Consider the following 25,333-nt stretch of genomic DNA (forward strand, 5'->3'; position numbering starts at 1 on the left):
AAGATCCTGTCTTATAAATAAAATATTGACCGTATTTTCATTATGGTCATTTGCATAAGGAACCCGCTTAGACGTAAGACATAAGGATAGGCAACATAATTAATATTGGACTACTCCATATGTTGATCTTCTAGACGCCGCTTTAAAAAGCTCAGTATATCTCAGTCTGGCCCCGGGTATCACGTGGATTAGTCAGGATTAGATGCCCTAATTTCCACTTTTAGAACTAAATTATCAACGGCCAATATAATATCGGAGTATCCGTGTCCTATATGGAGTGGCCCCCGCATAAACCTCGGCAAAAGCTTGTCTTCAACTCCGAGATATGTTGTACATCTTATAATAAGGATATCCATCAGGAATATGGAAAAGAAAGAAAAAAAAAAAAAAAAAAAAACACCCTCGGAATCCTCAGTGTAAAGTTGGTGGACCAAAAAATAAAAGAAAGAGTTGAATTGGTCGAACAGGTATGGCCCCTCCAAGCGATTCAAGTAGATTGGCTTTTGTATGGTCTAATGGTAAATTTGTATTTATTTGATCGAACGAGGTGGAAAATATCTTTCTACTGGTATTTTGGTGGGAAGCAGAAAAAGCTTGGAGAAAAGCTTGGATTAGCTTAAAAGGAAATGGGAGAGACCTGGAAAAAGCTTAGCACGACTCCTGCTATAACTTCAAGTGATTTAAGTCATAAAATTAAATCTTCCCTACCTTAGTTCTCTCTATTCTATACTCCATAATCTGTACTTCACACTTTATGGACGACTACTTGCTTGTGAAACCAGATATGGCAGGTACTTGATCTCAATGGCCCCCTTCGAGTTCTAATCAAATTGCGGACTCCGCCGGAGCGGCATCTTGATTGTGTTGGTTTTAGCCCAGTCTAAGCTGCCTAACCTTGTACAAGGCATAGATAAGACAATTTATCCTAGCTAATGTCATGTGGTGTAGGAGTAGATAGACTAGCGTTGAATCCACATTATGTACAAGCATTTTAGCGCATTATTCTCTCATCCAATACGGATGGAGAAGGTGCCACACTGCCCACTGATGAGAGACCTGGAGATATACCGGGGTTAGAGCAGCATATCTGATTCGCATATTTGAATGCTGCTCTACGGTGCCCCGTCGGCGATACTAAGTCCAGATGGGTGCCCCAATCTAAAGCGTACGGGGACCTTCTCTTTTAGGACAAGTGGTTGTTACAGTGCTATCGCAATGGCTACGATTGGTTTCTTTGTCCGATAGGATTTTTTTGCTCGGGCGCTAGTAGACCAGGGGTAAGAATGGTAATGCCAGTTGCGTTCCGTGGGCATACAAGATATATTAGAAGACACCATCCGACAATGTTTCTTGACTTTAGGCTTGAACATATCTCACTCCTGACGCTTGAGGCATCCTATCATTTGTTAGTTCCTCAACATGGCGGCAACGCCAACCAAAACGAATAGTCCGGTCGAGCGCGAACCCTCTGCGGAGATCAACAGCGAAAAACATGGGGAAAAGGGTGCAGAGATGAACAAGGTACCTTCTATTCAAGAAGTGCCTCTTCCGTTATACGACGCAGAAGCTCTCTCCAAAGGGAATGCAGCTCCCCTTGAAACCGCAGAGGAGATAGTCACTCATGTCATTCATGTTGATGATGACCCAACCCTCAATCCATGGACCTTTCGCATGTTCTTCATTGGTAAGCCCCTTATATTGCAGTTTTCTTTGTGATAATCTAGTATGTCCGCTTACTCGAAACCAGGTCTTGGGCTGTCAGCGTTTGGGGCTGTTTTACAAGAAATCATGTACTTCAAGCCCCAGGTTGTGTACGTCTCGGTTATGTTCTTGACAGTCCTTGCTCAAACTCTGGGTACGGCTATGTCTACCTTCATCCCACGAAGAGGTGTCATTGGTCGGTTTCTTAACCCTTTTCCATGGAACAGAAAGGAACACACTGCAGCAGTCCTCATGGCATCGGCGGCATCTGTTTCGGCCTTGTCAACGGAAGCTTTAGCAGTGCAAAAGCTCTATTACGGAGGATATCCCAATCAAGCTGCGGGAGTCTTCATAACTATTTCTTCGCAGCTCATTGGGTATGGCGTTGCAGGCATGATGCGGAATGTTTTGGTTCACCCAACCTCAATGCTGTATCCCATCAATCTACCCATCACGACTGTCATGGAAACCTTGCACAAGCCCAAAGAGTTGACGAGGCAGAGATTCAAGATATTCTGGATCGTATTCGCGGGAACCTTTTGCTGGGAATGGTTCCCTGAGGTATGTTTGCTCGACCATATCGATTCCCATTGTTGGTTCTGATAATGTCTAGTACATCTTCCCACTTTTGTCCGCCGTTTCCATTTTCTGCTTGGCCGACCAAAACAACCTCGTCTTCACAAACCTCTTCGGAGGCTCCCAGGGTAACGAGGGCATGGGATTTCTATCAGTTTGCTTTGACTGGAATTATATCGCTGGGTTCGGATCACCGCTTTGGATGCCACTTCAGACTTTGGCCAACAGCTTCATCGGGTATCTCGGAGGCATTGCCCTCTCCATGGCCCTTTATTACGGAAACGTTTGGAGAGCCCAGGACTTTCCTTTCATGTCTCAGCTTCTCTACGACCAGAGCTCAAACACGACCACCTATGTCCCATACAATGAGACCGCGATTATGAACCCTGACTTCACCGTGAACAGCACTATGATAGATCAGGCTGGAGCACCCTATCTTACCGCGACGTACGTGAACTATCTCATCACATCTAATGCCGGGCTTACTGCCACTATTGTTCACATGTTGCTCTGGAATTACGCTGAAGTTAGCCTTGGATGGGCTTGGGTGACACTGAGCAACTTGAAGAAGATTTTGGATCCTTCCCTGTATATGTTCTGGCGACACACCAGCGTTCGAACTGAGGAAGAGAAGGACCGGATTCGTCAGGACCCTTCTATTGACCCTCATTATAAGTTGATGCTTGACTATGACGAGGTCCCAAGCAGTTGGTATTTCTTAGTATTTGCTGCTAGCTGGATCACTGGTCTGGTATGCTTATATGTGATGAAGTCCACCCTTCCATGGTGGGGATTTATTATCGCGACCTTGTTTCTTATCGCCTTTATGGTCTTCTTTGGGGCACAATATGCCATTACGGGATTTGGATTCAACTTGCAGCCAATTTTCCAAATGCTTGCTGGCTACTTGATGCCTGGACGTCCCTTGGGTATGCACCCCGGTTTGAAAATTTTTTTGATCTTCTTCCACTGACAAAATACTAGCTAACATGTACTTTACCACATACACCTACAACGGTCTCACACAAGGGTTCCTACTTCTCCGTGATCTGAAACTAGCCCAACAGAACAAACTATCACCTAAAGCTACGTTTGTCACTCAACTCATCGGTTGTCTTATGGGCGCTCTTCTTAACTATGTCATGATGATAACGTAAGTCGACCTTATGAGCCCTGGAGATTCCCTATTCTCGTCTAATTTGTCGTCAGTATTGTCCAAAATCAAGCCACTATCCTCGAGTCTGCCGAGGGAACGAACATTTGGTCAGGGGCCCAAATCCAGCAGTTCAACACTCTTGCCATTGCTTGGTCTATTGCTCCCAAGATGTTTTCCATTGGTGCTCGCTACGAATGGGTCACGGCAGCTTTCTTGATCGGCTTCCTTGCCCCATTGCCCTTCTATATCATGCACCGTCTCTTCCCGCACCAGCGAATTTGGTCATACCTCAACACCGCCATAATTCTGTGGTATCTTGGAGAACTCTTTGTTGGTCTGAATGCTTCTCTCACTAGTTACTACATTCTGGGAGCTTTTGGTCAATTCTATCTACGACGGTACCGACCGCACTGGTTTGTTAAGTGGAATTACCTCTTATCTGCTGCACTGGACGGTGGTACACAAGTGATGGTGTTCTTGGCTACATTTGCTGTATTCGGTGGTTCTGGAAACTCCGTGGCTTTCCCGACATGGGCAGGTAATCGTGCAAACAACTTTGACTATTGCGCGTACAATTCTCGGGGCTAAATATGCTGTTATTTGACCTTGCTGTCAGGTTTCTGTGTTTTTAGTGATACGCTGACATATATGTTGCAAACAAGAATATCACGAATATCATTCATTAATTATCATCCGTATCTTGATTCTAAGATATTATGTCCCTTTTCTCAGCCGTCTCTTCTACACAATATATCAAACGCTAGTTTTCGCCTTGAATCTGTTCGGCTATAGAATCCTTTTCCAAGACAAATCCCAGTCTCTATAATATTCTCTCGATATTCGTGGCTACCCAAGTCCTGTCTCGATGACTCCTACCCCGCCTCCTGGGTGCTGAGCATCGTTCCCCTTTCTTTTAAATCGTGCGACTTAGACCAGTGATGTTCTGCTGGTTGATGTGGGCGGTGGTCGAGGGCACCTCGAGACATCTGCCTCTAAATTCAGTCTTCTTCGAAGGTTCGTGCTTCAGGATCGAAGGAGATAACATAAAGTCCCGAATCAGTGAATCGGCCAATCGGCAAATCTATAGGCTCCAGCCTTTAACATTTAAATTTTCGGTTCTGTGGGGCCATGGGTGATCTCTATCGCCCCCGGGGCCGTACGGAGTCCAGTGGGCAGCTACACATCCAGTCCGAGACCGATAGGTCCAGTGTTTTGATGAATTTCAGTTGATATCTGGCGTTATTAGAGTAGTAAAATAGAGAACCTTGCACTTAGTGCTCCGGTAAGGGCTTGTCGTTTTTCTAGTTGTAGCTCTACACACTACACAAAACTTAGAACGGATTCTTTGAAGTCCGAACTCCGTAAAATCCTTTTGAGACAAACTATTGTGGGGCGTACATGAAAAAAACAAAAGGCCTTTCGCTAAATGTACCCCCTGGAGGAGTCATAAAAGGCCACCCTTCCCCTGTCCCTCTGACTTCCTTTGGGAATCACCCCCCCATTCCGATTACATATTGGTTTTTTTTTTTTTTTTTCTTTCTTATTTTTTGTTAGATCAGCATTATGGTCGAAGTTCTGGATTATACCAAGGCTTTAGAAGTGCTCAAGGAGTATCCTGGAGATGGCCTTCATGTCGATACTCTCCTCGATTCGAATAGTCATGGAGCTTTAACTTACAATGACTTCCTGATTTTGCCCGGTTCTATAAGTAAGCCAAATATTATCTCATAGGTCGTTCTCTCTAATCATATAAACAGCCTTCCCGGCATCGGATGTTTCGTTGGAAACCAAAGTAACCCGGCGATTCACCATCAAGGCCCCTCTACTGTCTTCTCCCATGGACACTGTGACCGAACACAGTATGGCTATCCATATGGCTCTCCTGGGAGGTCTGGGTGTTATCCACAATAACTGCCCAGCAGACGAGCAGGCTGAGATGGTGAGGAAGGTGAAACGCTATGAAAATGGCTTCATCCAGGATCCTATCGTTCTGTCTCCGGAGACGACGGTTGGAGAAGCAAAGGATCTCAAGACTAAATGGGGGTTCGGCGGATTCCCGGTGACTGGTTAGTTGGATTTCGGCTCTTTTTCCTTTTGCTTCGTTTAGTGATCCTTACCTTGTTTCGTTCATAGAAAAGGGAACCCTCTACTCGAAACTTCTCGGAATCGTCACCAGCCGAGATATCCAGTTCCATAAGAACCACGAGGATCCAGTCACAGCTGTCATGGCCACAGATCTCGTCACCGCACCCGCAGGCACCAATCTCGCCGAAGCCAACGAAGTCCTCCGGAGTTCGAAGAAGGGTAAACTGCCAATTGTGGATAAGGATGGATACCTAATTTCCCTACTATCTCGGAGTGACTTGATGAAGAACATTCATTACCCTCTTGCATCAAAGCTTCCATCTAAGCAGCTACTCTGCGCCGCGGCTATCAGCACCCACGACGCGGATAAGGTCCGTCTCCAGAAGCTCGTCGATGCCGGTCTAGACATTGTCGTCGTGGATAGCAGCCAGGGCCACAGCGTTTTCCAAATTGCTATGATCAAATATATCAAGCAGACCTTCCCCGACATTGACGTTATCGGCGGTAACATTGTTACCCGTGAGCAAGCCGCGGCATTGATCGCTGCTGGTGTAGACGGTCTGCGGATCGGTATGGGCAGTGGCTCTGCGTGCATCACGCAGGAAGTCATGGCCGCTGGTCGTCCTCAGGCTGCAGCCGTGCGCAGTGTGTCTGCCTTTGCCGCGCGTTTCGGTGTTCCCACTATTGCTGACGGTGGTGTCCAGAACCTGGGCCATATCGTTAAGGGACTTGCACTAGGTGCCTCAGCAGTTATGATGGGAAGTCTACTTGCTGGCACCACCGAGTCTCCTGGTGAGTACTTTATGAGCAGTGAAGGACAGTTGGTCAAGGCTTTTCGTGGTATGGGCAGTATTGCGGTGATGGAGGACAAAAGCAAGAGCGGCGCTGGGAAGAACGCCGGTGCTTCTCGGTACTTCTCTGAGAATGATAAGGTCAAGGTTGCGCAGGGTGTTGCGGGCTCCGTTATTGATCGTGGCTCTATCACCCAGTATGTCCCTTACCTTGTTGCTGGTGTACAGCACTCTCTCCAGGATATTGGTGTCCAGAACCTTGATGCCTTGCGTGACGGGGTGAACAATGGAACAGTTCGCTTTGAGATGAGAAGTGCTAGCGCGCAGACTGAGGGCAATGTCCACGGCTTGCATACCCACGAGAAGAAGTTGTACTCTTCTTGAATGTGGGGTCTCTATTTTCGTCGAATGTTGTGTAGAGTTCCTTCCATCTAGTACATCAGACCAAAAGTTAGTCAATACAAGGCAGTGCACTGCTTTTCCACTTCATACCTCACTACATCTATCTCCTAAGAGGTTATAAGCCTTTTATTTGCTTGCAACTCCCAAGTTCTTCTCTCTGAAGCTGATCCTGGACCCATTTCCCCACGAGTTTTACCCCAATCGAGACTGTTTCCACGAGACCTTCGACCGGACTTAACGGTATGTCAACGCCGACTCCGGGGATGACAACCCCAATCAGTCACATCTCTTACCCTCGAACGCGACCAAGCCCTCTGACAACAATAAGGATGACACCGTCACTGATGATAGCCTCAATGGCGCTAAAAGCAGCAAGGTCTGAACACTAAGACGGAATGGGAACACCAGATGATAGAAATATGGTATAGAGAGAGTACTTATGGTATAGAGTGTATATAAAAATACATGGTATGACTCGCACCGCATTACTTTATGCCAATGTCATAGCCTTCCTTTTCCGGTGATCGCCGGATTCGAAAAATATTTAGCATTCCAAACATGGAACATTCTTCGTGTTTCTTACTCCAGATTCATTAGCAAACGTGGGCCCCCATGTGGGCTGGAATAATGTCATTTCCCATCTGTCGGCTACGTAGGGTTCATCGCTGGCACATGGCCGCATTCCCGTGACTGCTCAATTTCTTATAGTACAATCACTTTCGACCTTTCAAGATTTAATGCACACAAAACGCCTACAGATGCGGCGCTTAGATCTCAGAACGCCATTTGAATAACATCTGGGTACAGAGTTCAGTTGTAGATTGATTCCGGAGCAAATGCGTGCGAGGAAACCGACTTGCAAGCGCCCAAACCCAGTTCGGATCGAGGTCAGATAGACAGACTATCCTGAGGGGTTTGGTCAACCATTCTCTGGCATTCCCATTGTCATGGCGATCCGGTCATGCCAAATCTTCGGGCTGCCCTGTGGCCGTGGACCTGTTGGGTGCAGTCGAGTAGTACCTTCTTGAGACAGCTGGGCAATTTCACCCATGTCTTTTATGACCTTCCGCTCATTCTTACATGGACCGAGATTTAACCACGGTGTTACTGTTTTTTGTCGGCTTCGATCGGAGACTAACAAAACCGACAACTGTCGGAGCAGTGCGATGGCCGATTGAATACCCTCGAGTGTGAAGTTGACCGATGCTTCTTTGGTGAAAAGGGGGATCAATCCAAAGAAAGCCTGAGATTCTTTCTTATTCCCTTGATGATCAGCCTTGACCCCGGCCATTATTTGGATTTCGACATCACTCAGGATCTCTCGGCTGCTGTTGATTGCATTCATTAAATCGTCTCTCTCTGCATCGGTAGTGCGAGGTGAGGCGACTAGGGCTTTAGTCTTAGCAAGGAACCCGGGGCACCGAACGATCTCATTGAATGCATAGTCCGTAAGCTGGCCCAGACCACAGCTTGTGCCACGCCGTTCCTCGTCCTCTAGTGTCAATGAACGAGCTGATCTCCATTCCTCGTTTTCTAGGAAACATGCCTCGCCTCGGGTAAAGGCCTCATAAACTAGGAGACCTCGAAAGGATAAAATCAGCGTACGGCCATACCCAGTCGCATGACGTTTTGCTCCCCTGAGACGCAATAAATGAGATATCCCACTTGAATGCAGCAGCCATGAGTTCTCCTCTGTTGCATTCATCAACTCATAAATTCCGAGCAGAACTGCAGCCCCAAGGGTATCATTATTGCCCACTGTGGCAGGATTCTTGATGGCTTTCACAAGCTGACGTAACCCACGGCCATACATTTCCTGGCTGGCAAGGATCTGTCGCTGATTGCCATCTACTCTGCCTAACTGCAAGGTCCCCAGGCTGCGAAATGCCCACGCCAATGCATGTCCTGAGTTGCGGTCCTTCTGAGCAATTGAGAACCAATTCAGTTCCACCCGAGTGCTGTAGCTGTAATAGATATTTGGAAATACAGCGTCGACAAAATCACAAAATCCCTTCTTGCATTGTCGGTCTAGCGCATTGGAAACCAATCCTGGCATTAGAGCCTCATCCATCGATGTATGAGGAATGGTATTTTCATGTGTAGTGACAAGTGCCATACTTGATGATTGTGATGTATCCTTCTCGTTTTGACTGTTTGCCGAGAAATGGTAGAACTTCCGATTCCTTGTATAGCCGGGACATGGATTTCCTCTTCTCTCGCAAGCTTTACACCCTGGCTGGGCTTCATCACACTAGAGATCTTGGATTAGAGTGTTTTTAAAAAAAAAGAGGCGTAAGAGGGTATCGTACTTTGATCCGCCGCTGGAGACATGCCAAGCAACCCTTACTCCGTGGAACACCAACCATCCGTACTGTCTGTGTTATACGCAGTACTGTCGTTTATATGGGGTAAAGTGCAAAAGGGGACACATTGCGAGAATACGAGACGTTTCAGGGGGGTCCCACAACTTAACTCGCCTTTCCTCCCCCAATTGCGCATTGGGCGCCTGTGGGTTTTTATTTCTTGGCACATTTTGAACCTGTCACCTTTTCTATATCTTTTTTATTATCTTAACTTCTTTTTTTTTTTTCTTTTTTTTGTTTCTTTTCTAGTTTAAATTTTAGAAAAAAAGAGTGCAAGAAGGATAAATTGATAGAATAATGGATAGGGTAATATCTCTCCCTATCATCTAGTAAAGGAATTTCCAAGTGAGACACAAACATAAGGGGGCCAAAGCTACGGAGTAGAGTACGCCAATTGAGATCTGAACAATCAGATCTGCTGCAATTCTTCTATCCACTTGGACATAAAGCCGACTCATCGGGCTTGGCATATTCTGTGTTTGTAGATCGGCATTTCGACCGAGGTCACTCAATTATTTGGGAATTGCGGAGTTCAAACCGCATCAATCTTTTAGATATACAACATACGAAGCAGCTGGCACTTTATAATTTAATTTAAAGCTAATATCGACCATGCCCAACTCACAATGAGACCATTCCTTTCACTTGCTTCTCGGTCTGAAGGCCTGTTGGGTGCAATTCAACCTGTCGGAGGGTCTTATTTCACGTCGCGGCTTTATTCCAGCACACCTTCCGGACACAGACCTCTTCCTCTTGCTGGAATTACCGTGGTTAGTCTCGAACAAGCTATTGCTGCGCCCTTTTGCACGCGACAACTTGCCGATCTTGGAGCTAGAGTCATCAAGATCGAACGACCAGGGGTTGGAGACTTTGCACGACATTATGACATGCGAGTAGGAGGTCTAGCGTCACATTTCGTATGGACAAACCGCTCCAAGGAGAGTTTGGCACTGGATCTCAAACGTGAAAAGGATCATGCTGTCCTGATGAAACTCCTCGAGAAGGCCGACGTTCTTGTTCAGAACTTAGCTCCCGGTGCTAGTGCGCGACTGGGGCTCTCTCACGAGGCATTGAAGGAAAAACACCCAGGTTTGATCGTGTGCGATATCTCTGGATATGGCCAAGATGGTCCATATCGCGATAAGAAAGCCTACGACCTTCTTATCCAGAGTGAGGCTGGAATGCTGTCGGTCACGGGCACTGGAAAGGAACCGGTAAAGGTTGGTATTTCCATCGCTGATATTGCGGCGGGAATGTACGCCTACAGTAACATTCTGTCAGCGCTATTGCAGCGTGGGAAAGATGGCCAAGGCTGCCAAATTGATATCTCCATGCTAGAAAGTATGGTGGAATGGATGGGATTCCCCATGTACTATGCATTCGATAATGCTCCTGGACCAGTACCAGCAGGTGCCTCGCATGCGGCCATCTACCCTTATGGACCGTTCGAGGCTGGTGATGGCCAGTCCGTTATGTTGGGCATTCAGAATGAACGGGAATGGGTCAATTTCTGCAACGGCGTCCTCTCGCAACCAGATCTAGCCACCAATCCCAGATTTTCGACGAACTTACAACGGACTCAAAATCGGGATGAGCTCAAATCTATCATTCACGATGTGTTCTCCAAATTAACCACAGAGGAAACAATTGCTCGATTGGACGAAGCCTCGATTGCCAACGCTAGTGTTAATGACATGAAAAATGTCTGGGAACATGCCCAGCTTCATGCACGAGATCGATGGACCAAAATCCAAACTCCCATCGGAGATATTCCGGCTCTTCTACCCCCTGGATCTGCGAAGTCAGCCGGAAAAGATGGATATATCGCTCAGATGGGTTCAATTCCACAGGTTGGAGAGCACAATGAAGCCATTCTTGCGGAGCTGGGACTATCGAATTGATCCCATGTACAGCCAATATGATAAGAGCCCACAGATTTAGAAAGATGGGTTGTTGTATCTGAATTATCAAATGAGGTCTTATGAGTTATCTATTGCGGCTAGTAAATGATATGCTTGAAAACCCGTGTAAAAGGAATATTGTCTGGATTTGCATCACTACAGGAACCGATAGAGAAACTCGAGGTTCTGTGGGTTCAAATAGTCCGGGTTTGATAATGAGCCAGCAAGGCCCATAACATCATCCCCTTCGACGTTAAACAGCTCGTACCAATCCATATTAATTGCTGCCTCTTCACCAGGGTTATGATGAGGCATCGTGTTAGGGGTGTGTAAGGGATGATCCGCTGCGTTCGGAGAAAGGGGTCTATATGGACCACTAGCAGGAGGCACAGGCGATATCTCCTCGGTATTACGACCGCCACCTGTCTGCGCCATCAACGATGGCATGCAGGAATCGGCTAATCGAAGATCGCGAGCAGTACGATCGTCCAAGCACCGGAAGAAAAGATCCAGTACCCAGTTCTCCAGGTCCCAAGATTTCTGTAATTCCTTCAAGCCTAATAAGCATAGTTTTGCTCTGTGTTCCGCTAGCTTGCGGACTGTGCCTTTGGCCCTTCCAAAATAAATGGTGTGTATACATAAAGCCGAGAAGGTATGGGTGATTCTGTTTCAGGGTTAGCCTGAATCTAAACGAGAATTATTGGTAGAACTTACAGGTGAACTGATCCATGTTGGACCAGGTTTTCTGAGAGCATGTCCTCTAAAATACGTGTGCTTCGGGTTGCTGCTTCTAGTGCGACGTTTTCCTCTGGGTTGACTGATTGGCCTGGAAGCTGCAAGAACAGGGGTCGGTAGAGGAGGATATACAAGTTGCTGTATAGATGTTAGCTGGCAAAGGCTCTCGGTTGTGACCAGCGCAGAACTGCATACTTATATGCCATATGAAGCATGCCAACGAGGAACATCGAATCTCTACTCATGGGCATTTGAAACTGCATTTCTTTCGGGAGCCGCGACTCCCAATCGACCAAACGTTGACGGAGGATTGGTCGAGCTTCATTATCCAACTTTGACCGACCAGGTAGATATTGGCTGCAGACTATTTCCCGCACTAAACATGAAAATAGTCAGCAAATTCGATTGTACCATTGTCACAAGATATCATACGTAGCCTAGCTAGTTGAGTCATTCCAATCACGTAGGGAATGTGGACTTCCGGTGGTGTGCGGAATATCCCAGGAGTCCCCATAGGCTGTCGATCATCAAAATCTGCGGCTTCGAGATCAGCAATTTGGCAATCTTCATCACGTATTCGTGGTGGCAACCCCAAAGCTGCCGATGTTTGTTGATCGCGAACCTGACAGGATGTTAATCTCATAGTCTTATGAAGCTTGAAGGAGAAGCGTACATATAAAGCCCACCAGATTCGTTTCCAAATCTTCTGATCCTTGGCATTAAGGAAGGATAATTTAGACCTATACATGTCAGCGTATATTCGGTGCCAATGAAATGAGACGCCGTACATGACATGCATCCCCTTTTTCTGAGCAAGGCCGATAGCAGCTCCAAGCCAAAATCGAACATCGCGCTCCTCGGTAGGGCTGCCACGCCAAAAGCTCAGGAGAAATAACGATTGCAATTTTGTAACCGTGTCGGTCTCCAATCCTGAATCATAAATATCCTTTGCTCGTTGGTAAAATACTTCTTTGGCTTGGTAGCGATTATTAAATCCCGTCGTGTTCAAAACTGTATCCGAGCACAGGCTGACTCCAATGAAGAGCATTGACTGGAAGAGCAAAGGTGATAGTGTACCATCTTCATAGTCGCTTTGCAGATCTACTCGATCAAGAATCGGAAAGCATGGGTGGAGCCAGTCGAAATAAGCTTGAAGTAATGCCTCACAGATAGCAGGCGATGGGAAAATGAGAGCCCCTTCGCGGCTAAGGCGATCATGTATCAGTTTGCGGGGGCCTAGTAAATCCTGGCTACTTTCCGTTGCGCCACTAATCTCAGAAATCGAGTAATGCAGTCTACCTTTTTGGATACTGCATGCATACCCTTTGTCTGGGGATCGTCGTCCTTCATCCACAACACACGTGAGAGGACTTGACTCGCCGAGGAACACGGTTTTATGAATCGCGTCATCTACTGTAGTGGGATGAGCCGGTGGATATTGAGAGCTATGTCCGGGTAATGGAAATTGACGCTGTATGACTCGGGCATCCGACTCATTTGCCGTGTTATTCGACGTTGTGGATGTCCGAGCCGATCCCTTTTTCTTTCGGGGATACCTGCCTAGAATGAGTACAAACTTGAGCAATTCTTTTTTAAGCTCCTTACTTTCCACGGCGTGAAACCCCTACTTCACAAGTAAGATTCCATGATACACAGTTTTGGCAGGGTTGCATTTCTAACACGTTGCACCGCACGCGACGTGAGTTACATGTCAGGCATGCTTTCTTTGCCCGTGTGCGTGGCTGATGTATAGTCTCTGTATTCATCGTTAACAAAAGAATCGGCTGTTTCGATTAAAATCATATTTGATCTCAAAGGTTGGGGATTCTTTAGTGAAGGTGGGGGCGCTCGGCTTCTTCGGTTATATGATCTGGGCGTTTTGCCGATATGATATTCAACGTCCTGACTGGATTTCTTTCTTTTTTTATGTCTTTTTGCATCTATGATTGAGGTGATAATCTTTTTGACATGGGGTTTTCATAGCAATATAGATATATAAACAGCAGATACATGGCAGATGCAAAAACTTTTCATTTAGTCTTGTGATATATTTCCTGATACACACTGTGCTCTGTGGATTTCATAAGTCCTGTAACCAGCAGGACTCTATAGATGAAGTGCTTCCATATTCAATATATCCTCCAACATACAATCCAGGTATTTTAGACCATCAGACCAATGATTACTCTGATTATCATGCCAATGTTAGGAATATCAGGAGATATAGGATTACAAATCACTTTAGAATGTTTCAGAAAGGCTTTCGGGGCAATTAATTGCCCGTGAATTCATTAGCTCTAGAATTATGCATTTTCATAATAGAAATCCCAGGCTATTCCAGGATATTCCGATAATCCAACCTTTGGGAAAACTTGAGATGCTTACATATCGTGAAAAGTCCAGTGGATCAGGATCGGCAAGACTTCATACCGACTTTTCCGACTGGAATTTTCTAACAAGATAAAAACTGTGTGGATTGGTATGTTGTAGACAAAGATAAAACATTCCTATCTGCAAATATAATTTATCTTCTAGACATATTATTACATACCCTTTCACCATGTCTACAAGGTTTCCCAGCGAAAATGTTGATGTATCGCCTCTTGGGGCACCTTTGTGGTTCGAATTCAGTCAGCGCAAGGCATCTAATCGCTTTCTGAAGGCCGCCCTAACAGAAAGAATGGCCTCATGGTCTCCGACTGACCTTTCGGCTCGAGGTATTCCCAGCCCAAATCTGATCAATCTTTATCGTCGGTGGGGAGAGGGTCAGTTTGGTCTTATTCTCACCGGCAACATTATGATGGCATACGATCAACTTGAATCACCGGGAAACATGATCATTGATCTTGAGAATCCATTTGTCGGTGACCGATTTGAAGCGTTCAAGCAATTGGCCACAGTCGCCAAGAAGCACGGAAGTTTGATCGTTGGTCAGGTCAGCCATCCTGGTCGTCAGACATTGGAGCAGTTGCAATCCAACCCGGTTTCTGCTAGCGATGTCCAGCTCGTTGTGCCAAAATTTGGCACATTTGGAAAGCCCCACCCAGCTAGTGAAGAGGAGATTCAGGATATTATCCGCCGCTTTGTTCATGTCGCTGTCTACCTACAAAAGGCCGGGTATGACGGTATCCAGCTGCATTCCGCCCATGGTTATCTCCTCGCGCAATTCTTGTCACAAACAACGAACAAGAGGACAGATAAATACGGTGGGAGCTTAGCCAATCGCGCCCGGATTATCGTGGAAATCGCCCAGGCGATCCGTCAAGCACTCCCAGATCCCGGCTTTATCATTGGGATCAAGATCAACTCAGTGGAATTCCAAGAACATGGATTTACCCCTGAGGAGTCAAAGGAGCTCTGTGAGATTCTCGACCGCACCAACTTTGACTTTGTTGAGTTGTCAGGTGGAACTTATGAAGCCAGTGCTTTCCAGCACAAACGGGAGTCTTCGCAGAAGCGAGAATCATTCTTCTTGGAATTTGCAGACCTCATTGCCCCTGCTCTCAAGCACACTCGTAGTTATGTGACCGGAGGATTTTGCACAGCCTCTGGAATGGTCGAGGCTCTGAAAACTGTGGACGGAGTTGGTCTTGGCCGCTCCATTACCCAGGACCCTCGCTTACCAAAGGCGTTACTCGCCGGAACTGTTCATGGTGCAATCCAGCAGAAGATTGATCCCCAAGACTTTTTCCAGACAAGCCCTGCTGCTGGAGCACAAATGCTACAGATTGCACAAGATGAAGAACCCATTGACCTGAGCAATGATGCCAACATGGAAATTTTCATGAAAAGTCTCGGGGAATGGGCTCAGCAGATGCAGAAAAACGGCGCAATGAACATGTATGGTCATGTCCAGCTTCCTAAGGGTCAACCCTTCCAAGATTTGTGAAAATGAGGCAAGGGAAGGGATGTCATGAAGTATATATATTGAAACCTGCATTTAACATATGTCTATATTTCACCATAGAGTATACCACAGTTAAAATCCAAATCCTGATTAACTGGCAATACCGAGGATACACTTGTTGTGCCTGTTCCTCATTGTTGACGGGTTCATCACAATGGGTGTTGGGGAATGTAGGGGCAAGTTCCGCAAAACATTCTTAAGAATGTGAAACGTGGTCCTCCTGCGTCATTAGAGAAATAATAACAACAACAGGTATATTTGCCGAGCATTCGCAAGTTCTTGGCTTATTGGCGTTCGTATTGAAGTACAATATAGTTGACTAGGACATCCCTCATTGTTGTTCTTACCATCATTTTCAAAATGCGCTTTCAGACCATCCTCAGCAGCTTGGTTATCCTTCCAGTGGCTCTGGCTTACTGGCCATTTCGCGAAAACATCGAAGAGATATCGGTGTACCGCAATGAGCAGCCCAATGTGAAAGTCGAGACCCTCTTTCAATTTCCCAACAATGGCTCATGGATCGGAAATATGGCCCTTCGGTCAGACGGCAACCTTCTTGTAACGCGTCTGGATACCCCGGAAGTTTGGCTTGTCGACACCACAAGCGGAAAGGCGACCCTCGCCTACTCGTTCCCCAATGTCACGAGTACCTTCGGAATCAGTGAAATCGAAGACAATATCTTTGCGGTTGTTGTGGGAAATTTCTCTATCAAAACATACCAGCCTGGTGCAGGCTCGTTCTCAGTCCAGAAATTGGACTTCAATGCTCAAGCGAACGGGCGTGCCCTGAAACTTGCAACGGCCTCGGAGATCGTCGCAATCCCAGAGGCTCTGGCCTTGAATGGCATGGCTACTTTTTCAAGGGAATCAAACTTGGTTCTCATTGCCGATAGTCCAAAGGGTGTCATGTGGAAGGTAGATACCAAGACAGGAGACTATTCTGTCGCACTGAATCATACTACAATGGCTCCGGCAGAGGGGCAAGCCCTTCCCTTGGGAGTCAATAGCCTTACTATGCTTGGTGACTATGTCTACTATACCAGCACGACACGAATGTTGTATTGCAGAGTCAAGGTGGACAAGGATGCCAAACCAATCGGAGATTTCGAGGTCATCGCTAGTGGATTCTTACCGGATAACGTTGAGATGACCGAGGACGGCACTGCGTACATTCCGACAGATCCCCAGAACTCTGTTGTGCGCATCACACCTTCGGGGCAGATCTCACTTGTTGCAGGTGGTCAAGTATCCACGGAAATGCCAGGTCCAAGTTGTGTCCGATTGAGCAAAGACCGACAGATACTCTATGTTGGTACCACAGGTGGTCAGATTGCCCCTGTTCTGGGCAAGTTCATCGAGCCCGCAAAGGTTCTGAAGATCACGCTGGAGGGATAGAGGGAAGATGGGTGGCCTTGGAACATGTTAAGCACTGTGGACATTTGAATCCGATGCCAGTTAAGATATTATTAGCGGAAGGATTGTGTTTCTTGCATAGCTTACTAGATAGTTTGACATATCAATCACTTCAGCCTTGAACCAAATTACTTCTCTCCTAATGACCCGGTATCTCAATCGCCAACTTTCGCATCTTGGGTCGTGTAACACGCGACCGACGCTTGAAAGTAAAGATGAGTCTCCTCGCCCAAGTGGTCCCAATGCCGTGGATCTTGTCAAGGCTGAGCCCACGGTCTCGACGAAGCAAAGTAACCCTGGCCTTGGACAAAACTCCCGAAAAGGGAGAAATTTGAGCCTGCAACTGTTTCTGTATCATGGGGTAGTCCACTCACTAACACCATCTGAGGACGATATGTTAGACTGATGACGCTCAAAGTCGTCGCAGTGGGATCTGTGGCCTAGCTAGATATGCCACTAGAATAAAAGCCAGTGCTACCTTTTCTTAATCCCTGCTAGCAATTCTTTAGTACCTGCAACGACTGAAAAGCATATCGTGGTTTCTCCCATCAATTCTACCACATGCTGTCACAGTGGGTTGACCAGCGCTGAAACGCTTGAATACCCCTTGACACCTGAGGCAGAAAGCAAAACAATTAGGTAAGCAATATCAATGATGTCATTTGATGTCTCACGCATTTGAGTAACAGAATGTTGCAGCCTTGCACGACAAGTTTCTGTCACACTCAGGTTTCTATCAAAATGCCTGGACATTTGGGCCAAAAGGTCCTTAAGACCTTGGGTTTGAAGGATCATTTCCATCAACAGAACTCTAGCGTTCAGCTTCCAGGAAGACCAGCCGTGAATAACGATGAACGCGGATTGTCTTCACCTCCCAACAACGGCACATACCCTCGTCTTTGCAGGCTCTCTGATGGCACCATTCTCTCATCCTTTACCCGATTCCCCGATGGACAGCGCTCACTTTGTGTCGCGAAAAGTACCGATAACGGCCGCACCTTCGAGGACTTCTCCGAGGTAACCCGCGCTGCTGGTGATGTGGATAACATGTTTTTGTGTGAGGTGGCCCCAGGGACAATACTGGCGGCTTTCCGGAACCATGATAAGGGTCCAGACGGCCCCACACACTTCCGCATCACTGTCTGCCGGTCTACAGATGGAGGTCGTGTCTGGCAATTCGCTTCGCAGGCCGCTGAGAAGCGCCCTCCTTTGGGTATTTGGGAACCCTTTATGCGTGTCGGACGACAGGGTGAAGTGCAGCTTTATTTCTCGCAGGAATTTGCCCATAACAACCAATGTACCATGCTGGTCGTCTCGCGAGATCAAGGAAGTACCTGGACTCCACCGGCCTGTTTGCATGGTGATCAAGATCCGCTTCGCGATGGAATGAGCGGTATTGCACGAACTATTGATAACGGTCGCGAGGCTCTTCTCATGGTATTCGAGACCACCCGGTACGGACCCTTTAGTGTTGAAGCGCTTCTATCCTATGATGACGGTGCCACCTGGGGTTGGCGCCATGAAGTTTTCCGCCCACGAAAGGGTCACAATGCGGGCTCTCCCCAAATTGCCTCCTTTGCAGATGGATCTATGGCCACCATTTTCATGACAGACGATGACTCCGAGCATGTGAGCTGGGTAAAGAATGCCTCTATCAAGGTTGTATTTGCTGGCCCGCCGGTTGAAGGACGTGTTCAATGGAGCCAGCCAACCCTTGTCTCCCCAGCCTCAAGTTTCTGGCCTGGAATCATGGCCTTGGATCACCACAACGTACTAGCTACTTATGACCGGGGGGGACCCCTTGCGAAGACCATTACCTGGCACCCTGTGTAGACATTTGATCTCCGAAGTACTTTTCATTGAGAGTCTGAAACTGATTCCAGGGTACTCATATCTTTGCACAAGGGTGTGGTCTTTCAGATGATACTTCACTAGACGATTTTCGTAGTTGAATACATACCAAACATGCCTTTCTTAATGAAAAAAAGGGTCTCGTAGTCCATTCCTCAATCACATGCTGCATCCGCACATATATTCTCTTTTTAGTCAAACTCAAAAACCCGGCATCCAAGATCGGTCTTAACTAGTTGATCAGTTTATTCCCTGTTGATGTGTCTCAGATCGGATGGGAATTGGAGGTTGTTGGCGGATATGAATTACTCCGGTAATTCGGAATTAGCCCAATGGGGAAATTCATCTCGGAGTTAATCTGATAATCAGATCAGATTAAAAGGGCCCAGGGATATTTATAAAGGTCCAGCGCCTTGAGAATTTCCCTCAATCTTCATTCAAAATGGCAACCTCACTACGGAATATTATTGTTGTTGGTGGATCGTTCGTTGGCCGTGTGAGTTCAATCAGCATAGGATAGAGAGTGTACCTATTAATATCAATATAGACGACAGCTCAGGAGCTCGCACGCATCGTTCCTTCGACACACCGGGTAAGATACCAATATCTATCTTGAAGAGGAAGCTAATGTGTTTTTGCAGGTGCTCTTGACTGAGCCTCACAGCCACTTCCATCATCTTTTCACCTTTGCAAGTTGACTTTCATACTGCATGTTCATTATAGTACACCGTCAGAGCTAACAAATGGACCATAGCCTCGATTTGCGATTGTCCCAGGACAAGAACATAAAGCTTTTATTCCTTACAGCGGAATCTTCAAAGAATCGCCCTATCCCTCCTCCCATGGCGTAGTCCAGGCTCGCGTTTTGTCGGTCAAGCCTGCCCATATTGAGTTGGACCGTGAATGGCAGGGCTCAAAAGTGATTCCATTTGACTACGTCGTTCTTGCGACTGGAACCCGTCTATCCAAGCCTGCAGCTATGGACGACGACGACAAGGCATCATCGGTCGACTATCTGCAAAAGCATCAAGCCGGCGTGAAAAGATCCCATTCGATATTAATTGTCGGCGGTGGTGCTGTCGGTGTTCAAATGGCCACCGATCTGAAAGAATATTACCCAGAAAAGGAGGTCACTGTGGTGCAATCCAGGCCGCGAGTGATGCCGAGTTTCCACTCCGGACTCCATGACCTAATTAAGCAACGATTCGACGAGCTGGGGATTCGACTCATCACTAGTTCTCGGGTTACTATTCCACCGGGTGGGTTTCCCAACGACGGTAGCACCTTTGAAGTCCACCTCACCAACGGTACCACCGAGTCCACGCAATTCGTCATCTTAGCCACTGGACAAACCCCCAATAGCCAACTAGTGACTGACTTGAAGTCCTCTCGCCTCGACGGCGAGGCGGTCATCAATCCGGATAATGGATTTATTCGTGTTAGACCGACGATGCAGTTCTTAGATGAGCAATATTCGAACATGTTTGCAGTGGGTGATATTGCAGATACCGGTGCCCAAAAGGCCGCTCGGCCAGGCTCGGCACAGGCGGCGGTTGTTGCGAAGAACATCCAGGCTTTAATTGAGGGCCGCGCTGCCGAGGATACTTTTGTCAAGGGACCTGGGGCCATTCATCTGACGCTCGGCATGGCAAGTCAATCAAGCCTATGTCCTCATCAATATTTGACTAACTGTCGTCTCTCAGAAACACAATGTGATCTTCCGCAATCCTAATGCTGCAGAAAGTCAGACAGAACCTTGGATCAACGTCAAGGATGAGTGAGTTCTTTTCTTTCTTTCATCGCCCTACCACAAGCTAACATCTTCACCAGTGGCCGAGAGGATATGAATGTGGAAGCTATGTGGGAGAGGCTGGGGATCTCCGTTGAGGATCCTCGTCAATACCACCTATGAACCTGTCAATTAGAAAACTGGATTAAACAATACATGTCGCTAGCATCTCTACCCCTATCGCCATCCTCTTGTCACTCAGTTTGATTTAATTTTTATATCGACACGGCAAACCTATTTATAACCCCATTGGGGCACTAGCCTAGGTTTATACTGTGTAAGAGTCCGGTTGGGTTCTGCGGAAGCCTACACGAGACTAAGTGACGCCGAGATATCACTTTACTTCGATAACCTTGACTCCAGTACAGCTAGCCAGGCGATAGCAAGCACATATAGAATTCAAGTTATCCTCGCTAACTTAGCACAGTAGAGAACCTAGAATTTACAAGTGGAAGCCATCGTAGAGAGATGCGATATCTGGAATATATGGAACCGAACTTAACAAGTATCAAGACTACAATCCGTTGAGAATCCCAGTCAGGATCCGTGGGCATTAACACCTCAGGCATTGGGATTTTGTCAACGCTAAATCTCATCCGATATTCAACCATCTTTGTACGCCAAGTTAGTTAGCTTCATACTAGCTTACTTGGTGTCTTCGATTATGACCAACATGATAAGAAGTGATGTGTTATAACCTATGGATTCCACTTCATTCCACAACATGAGGGGTATTAAAGGGCGAAAAGCCCATAAATATGGGCATCAACCCTGCATCCTTACACGAGTTGGATACCTTAATAGTTTCGATCGAAAAAATTACAATAAAAACCTCGCAGACTACAAAACCATCAAGCTCACGCTCGATAAGACCTTAGTGCCAAGCAGCAGACGTTGACTTTGGAACGAAGGAAAACAATACCATGTACAACATTCTTCAAGCCCTAACACCTACCTATTCGACAATCAGTTCAACTACGAGCATACCAAGAAATAAGAGGCTCCCGTCACTCTTACTTTGCCGATACAGCAAGTTGTTGGCGACTTTTCTCAGACACCAACACAGAACAAGCAAGTTCGTAGCGACATCACGCCTTCCAATATCATTGAAGGTAAGGGCAACCGAAAAGCAAGAGTGGACGAGACACGTCTCCTACGCTTCCCAATTTGTTAGTGAAACCAAGAGAGCTCAATCCATAATATAGTTCTCGTTGGTTCATGTCGTCCTCCCATGATCGGAAAGCAGAGCTTAGGCTGAGATGCAAATATAATAGCCAATTGTCGAAGGATATCCTGCAGAAGTATAAGGACAATGAAAAACACTATCGCCGTGATGGATGGTGCGAACTCCTCTCACTAGCGCCATCAAAGCCTAATGGTTATATACAAATTCCTTCTCACGGGGTTAACAAGTTTGCTGTCCTTGAGGAACTTGTTATCTGGGCCAACGGCCAAGAGATCAAGGAAGGGCAAGACGCGTCACACCTTTGCCATCACCAACTCTGCAGTAATCATGACCATATCATTTCAGAACCTAAATCCATCAACCAGTCTCGCAAGAATTGTCTTGTGTGGATACCGTGCCCTCATTGCCCTCTCAAAATCTTCACCTGTCAACATAAGCCGCCATGCATTCAGTATTGTGCCGGTTTCGAAAGTCAGCAGCACTTTCTAAGTGACGGTGTGTGTGCAAGATATACACGGCCTATGGCAATTTCGACCTCGCACCGCTGACTCATGGCGATGGCAATACCTATGGTATGATGCTTTGCAACGACTTCAATCCACCAGCGTTGTACTACGTGGACTCAGGCTTAAATGGGATGTTCAATCACCCTCACAGCGATGTTCCCAGGTGTAATCCGCGTTGACGTCGTCGCTGATGACCTGGAGAGTGCGGGAACATACAATGATGACTATCAAACCTGGGGTCCTTGGGCCAGATGGAAGTTTCTTATTAGAGTGTGATTGGGGGTTTGGTCAGGTTCAAAGATGGTGTATGAATATGCTGGATATTGTCTATCTAGGGCTACTGATCGCGTTTGCTTTCACTACTTGTGATATATGAGAAAACAAATGCAATTTCGCTATTCAAGGACTTGCCTTTTTTTAGAGAGATTAATTTAGCTTCTTTATCCGTTCCTCTATGACAAGGAACGAGTTGGACATTCTTCATAAACATCTCCGACAATCATACAAGCCATTGCCTCTGCCATTCTGAAAGCTCTGATTATACCAATACATAAACCACAGAAGTTTCACTGGACTCCCTAGTTCACAAAACATATCCTAATGATATAGCTCAGTCTCGGACTTGGACAATCAAAAGATGTTGCATTCCCCCTGAAGATGAACTGAAATAGCTTGAGCTACCTCACTTTTTTCTTCTCACTAGACATGCTCATAATGTGCCGTCGTCGGCCCCTTAACCTTTTCTCCAAATTGTGTGTTCTCTATGATACGATCCCTTTCTGCGTCGACAAATGTCTGTGGTCTTTTACGTTGAGTCAGCTCCTGCTTGCCACACACAATCGGCGAGGGATGTTGGATGAAAATTTCGTCCATGTCCTCCAAGGTGCGTCGCGAGGTTTCTGGATAGAGGCAGAAAATTATAGGGTAGAACGACCAGGCAATGATGGCGAAAACTAGATAGGCAAGGTCAGCTTCCAGTGTTGAAAAGGGGTCCTATGTAGAACTCACTCAGATAAAACCGCCAGTGTAGATTATTGACACCAACACTAGTGAACTGCGTCACGATGAATCCGCCCATCCAGTTTGTTGCTGTGGCCGCAGCAGCGCCTCGGGTGCGCCATCCTAACGAGTTCACCTCGGAGTTATAGACCCAGGGAACTTTGGCAAAACTTGTTCCATAGAAGAAGTAATACAAGAAGAACATGGCAGTTGTCACTCGTCCCATCTAAAGCTATTAGTCTTAACATTGATATTGATAAGCGGAATCACTTACCAGTTGCTTTCGTGAAGGATCGCCCTCACCAGTTCTAAGGCACATCGCAGCAACGAGATAGCATGCGCCCATGGTTACCGAGCCATAGAGCATTAGCCTTGAAGATAATATCAGTACATGGTTGTTAGGAAAGATAAATCAAACGTCTCTTTGAGTTTCCTTACTTGCGACGCCCAAAACGATCGATAATTGCCAGACAACAAAACGCGGCGAATAGATATGTCGTGCCATTGACAGCAGTGAGTAACCGACTCTCCTCTTCCCCGAGCCCGACACTTTCCTGCAAGAGAGTTGGAAGATAATATCCGAGAGCATTCACACCGCTGAATTGTTGCATGAACTGAGTACCACAGGACAAGAGCAGCCGCCGGAGGTTTTGTGTCTTGTCGCGACACATCAAGACATCTGCCATAGGTACCTGACTTTGACGCTCAACCTCAAGCGCCGACCGGATAGATAGGAATTGAGCAGTCACATCTGGGTCGTGAACGTCCTTGCTCTTACCCTCCAGTCTTGCCAGTACTGCGAGCGCCTCCTCATGTCGATCCTTGAGCAAAAGCCATCTTGGGGACTCGGGAACAAATATCAGTGCAACCACCACGATGCATGGAAATATGAGTTGAAATCCCAGAGGGAACCTCCATTGTAGCGCCTCACCTTGAAAGAATAAACCATAGTTCATCCAGTTGGCCAGACAAAAGGCGGCCGTGTTGGAGAGAGAACCCACTACCACGAGCTTTCCCCGAATTCGAGGTTTGGAGCACTCGGCCTGGTACACAGGGCATGTCGAAGAGGTTAATCCCATCCCGAAACCATTGATAATGCGACCAATGATCAGCTGTGGGAAATGCCAGGCGACAACCTGCAGGACCGCACCAATGGTGTTGCACACCAATCCGAGAGCAATGGTCTTTTTTCGACCGAGCCTGTCACCAACAGTAAAAGCAAATATAGCACCGAAAAAGGCCCCAAGCTAAACCTCATTAATATACCACACGATGGGCGTCATTGGAAGGAAGATGAACTCACAGAGAAGCAACTTGATGTAATGCCAGAGATATTTGACTCTTTCGTCTGTGGGAAGTGTTTCTTGAAGTCGGCTGAGATTAGAACACCTGAGAAGACTCCTTGGTCATAGCCAAACCATGCCATCGAGCTGAATTATGCTTCAATTAGCCATTGTTCGCAGTGCAGGACTGGATGGAAGACTCACCAAGCATTTGCGACAGTAATAACAGTGATCAGCCATCTCCCACCAAGCCGACTTGAGAGATCCAAGATATTCATTGTATTGATATGTTTTAAATCAAGACCATGTAGGGTCAAATCTGAGGCTTGTGGATTTTATCCATTAAATACCCCCTTATGATCCTTTCCATGCCGTCCAAGACTTTGAGGGGGAGTGAGAAGCCAGTCAGTGCTTGTCAGCCACATAAAGTCAAGATTCAACCCGAGGTAATCAAGGAGAAATTCAAGAAGTGACGATGTTCATTCCCCCACGGAGAAGGGAAGGTACCATTTCCCCACGGGGAAGACGGGGAAGAGCGGCACGGGGGTAAGCGGCATGGGATCGGTGCAAATGATGCCGAAAATAGAAATTTGAAAAGAGGTAGATGAATGTGGAATAGAGGTCTTCGATTGAATGTGGAAAATTAGGAGCGTATAAGGAGATCTTGGTTTGATGAGGTCCACGAGGAT

At 46.7% G+C, this 25,333-nt stretch overlaps 10 protein-coding genes across 10 annotated transcripts; 7 read left to right on the forward strand and 3 right to left on the reverse strand.

The window, feature by feature from the left end:
* Nucleotides 1–1,419: 1,419 nt before the first annotated feature.
* PGRI_091270 (OPT family oligopeptide transporter) lies at nucleotides 1,420–4,021 on the forward strand (the record flags this gene model as incomplete). The annotated part of the gene is made up of 5 exons (XM_040796840.1): nucleotides 1,420–1,684; nucleotides 1,748–2,262; nucleotides 2,315–3,206; nucleotides 3,262–3,430; nucleotides 3,487–4,021. The coding sequence occupies 5 exons, from the start codon at nucleotides 1,420–1,422 to the stop codon at nucleotides 4,019–4,021; spliced, it is 2,376 nt and encodes a 791-aa protein (XP_040650270.1).
* Nucleotides 4,022–4,996: 975 nt separating this feature from the next.
* Nucleotides 4,997–6,693, forward strand: PGRI_091280 (Aldolase-type TIM barrel; the record flags this gene model as incomplete). The annotated part of the gene is made up of 3 exons (XM_040796841.1): nucleotides 4,997–5,141; nucleotides 5,191–5,499; nucleotides 5,567–6,693. 3 exons carry the CDS (start codon nucleotides 4,997–4,999, stop codon nucleotides 6,691–6,693), a joined length of 1,581 nt encoding a protein of 526 aa, XP_040650271.1.
* Nucleotides 6,694–7,630: 937 nt separating this feature from the next.
* Nucleotides 7,631–8,782, reverse strand: PGRI_091290 (uncharacterized protein; the record flags this gene model as incomplete). Its single annotated transcript, XM_040796842.1, has 1 exon — nucleotides 7,631–8,782. The coding sequence occupies one exon, from the start codon at nucleotides 8,780–8,782 to the stop codon at nucleotides 7,631–7,633; it is 1,152 nt and encodes a 383-aa protein (XP_040650272.1).
* Nucleotides 8,783–9,700: 918 nt separating this feature from the next.
* On the forward strand, nucleotides 9,701–10,975 carry PGRI_091300 (CaiB/BaiF CoA transferase family protein; the record flags this gene model as incomplete). Its single annotated transcript, XM_040796843.1, has 1 exon — nucleotides 9,701–10,975. The coding sequence occupies one exon, from the start codon at nucleotides 9,701–9,703 to the stop codon at nucleotides 10,973–10,975; it is 1,275 nt and encodes a 424-aa protein (XP_040650273.1).
* Nucleotides 10,976–11,131: 156 nt separating this feature from the next.
* On the reverse strand, nucleotides 11,132–12,758 carry PGRI_091310 (fungal specific transcription factor domain-containing protein; the record flags this gene model as incomplete). Its single annotated transcript, XM_040796844.1, has 6 exons — nucleotides 11,132–11,639; nucleotides 11,690–11,848; nucleotides 11,906–12,086; nucleotides 12,143–12,332; nucleotides 12,384–12,450; nucleotides 12,499–12,758. 6 exons carry the CDS (start codon nucleotides 12,756–12,758, stop codon nucleotides 11,132–11,134), a joined length of 1,365 nt encoding a protein of 454 aa, XP_040650274.1.
* Nucleotides 12,759–14,270: 1,512 nt separating this feature from the next.
* PGRI_091320 (NADH:flavin oxidoreductase/NADH oxidase family protein) lies at nucleotides 14,271–15,599 on the forward strand (the record flags this gene model as incomplete). Its single annotated transcript, XM_040796845.1, has 1 exon — nucleotides 14,271–15,599. The coding sequence occupies one exon, from the start codon at nucleotides 14,271–14,273 to the stop codon at nucleotides 15,597–15,599; it is 1,329 nt and encodes a 442-aa protein (XP_040650275.1).
* A 378-nt stretch (nucleotides 15,600–15,977) lies between these two features.
* On the forward strand, nucleotides 15,978–17,012 carry PGRI_091330 (uncharacterized protein; the record flags this gene model as incomplete). The annotated part of the gene is made up of 1 exon (XM_040796846.1): nucleotides 15,978–17,012. One exon carries the CDS (start codon nucleotides 15,978–15,980, stop codon nucleotides 17,010–17,012), a length of 1,035 nt encoding a protein of 344 aa, XP_040650276.1.
* Nucleotides 17,013–17,771: 759 nt separating this feature from the next.
* PGRI_091340 (sialidase family protein) lies at nucleotides 17,772–18,863 on the forward strand (the record flags this gene model as incomplete). Its single annotated transcript, XM_040796847.1, has 1 exon — nucleotides 17,772–18,863. The coding sequence occupies one exon, from the start codon at nucleotides 17,772–17,774 to the stop codon at nucleotides 18,861–18,863; it is 1,092 nt and encodes a 363-aa protein (XP_040650277.1).
* A 460-nt stretch (nucleotides 18,864–19,323) lies between these two features.
* On the forward strand, nucleotides 19,324–20,793 carry PGRI_091350 (NAD(P)/FAD-dependent oxidoreductase; the record flags this gene model as incomplete). Its single annotated transcript, XM_040796848.1, has 5 exons — nucleotides 19,324–19,377; nucleotides 19,429–19,473; nucleotides 19,636–20,490; nucleotides 20,585–20,658; nucleotides 20,712–20,793. The coding sequence occupies 5 exons, from the start codon at nucleotides 19,324–19,326 to the stop codon at nucleotides 20,791–20,793; spliced, it is 1,110 nt and encodes a 369-aa protein (XP_040650278.1).
* A 2,268-nt stretch (nucleotides 20,794–23,061) lies between these two features.
* PGRI_091360 (sugar porter family MFS transporter) lies at nucleotides 23,062–24,922 on the reverse strand (the record flags this gene model as incomplete). Its single annotated transcript, XM_040796849.1, has 6 exons — nucleotides 23,062–23,315; nucleotides 23,371–23,587; nucleotides 23,636–23,732; nucleotides 23,800–24,608; nucleotides 24,665–24,791; nucleotides 24,849–24,922. 6 exons carry the CDS (start codon nucleotides 24,920–24,922, stop codon nucleotides 23,062–23,064), a joined length of 1,578 nt encoding a protein of 525 aa, XP_040650279.1.
* Nucleotides 24,923–25,333: the final 411 nt, after the last annotated feature.

This window comes from Penicillium griseofulvum (genome assembly GCF_001561935.1).
Source record: "Penicillium griseofulvum strain PG3 chromosome Unknown contig_12, whole genome shotgun sequence".
NCBI lineage: Eukaryota > Fungi > Ascomycota > Eurotiomycetes > Eurotiales > Aspergillaceae > Penicillium > Penicillium griseofulvum.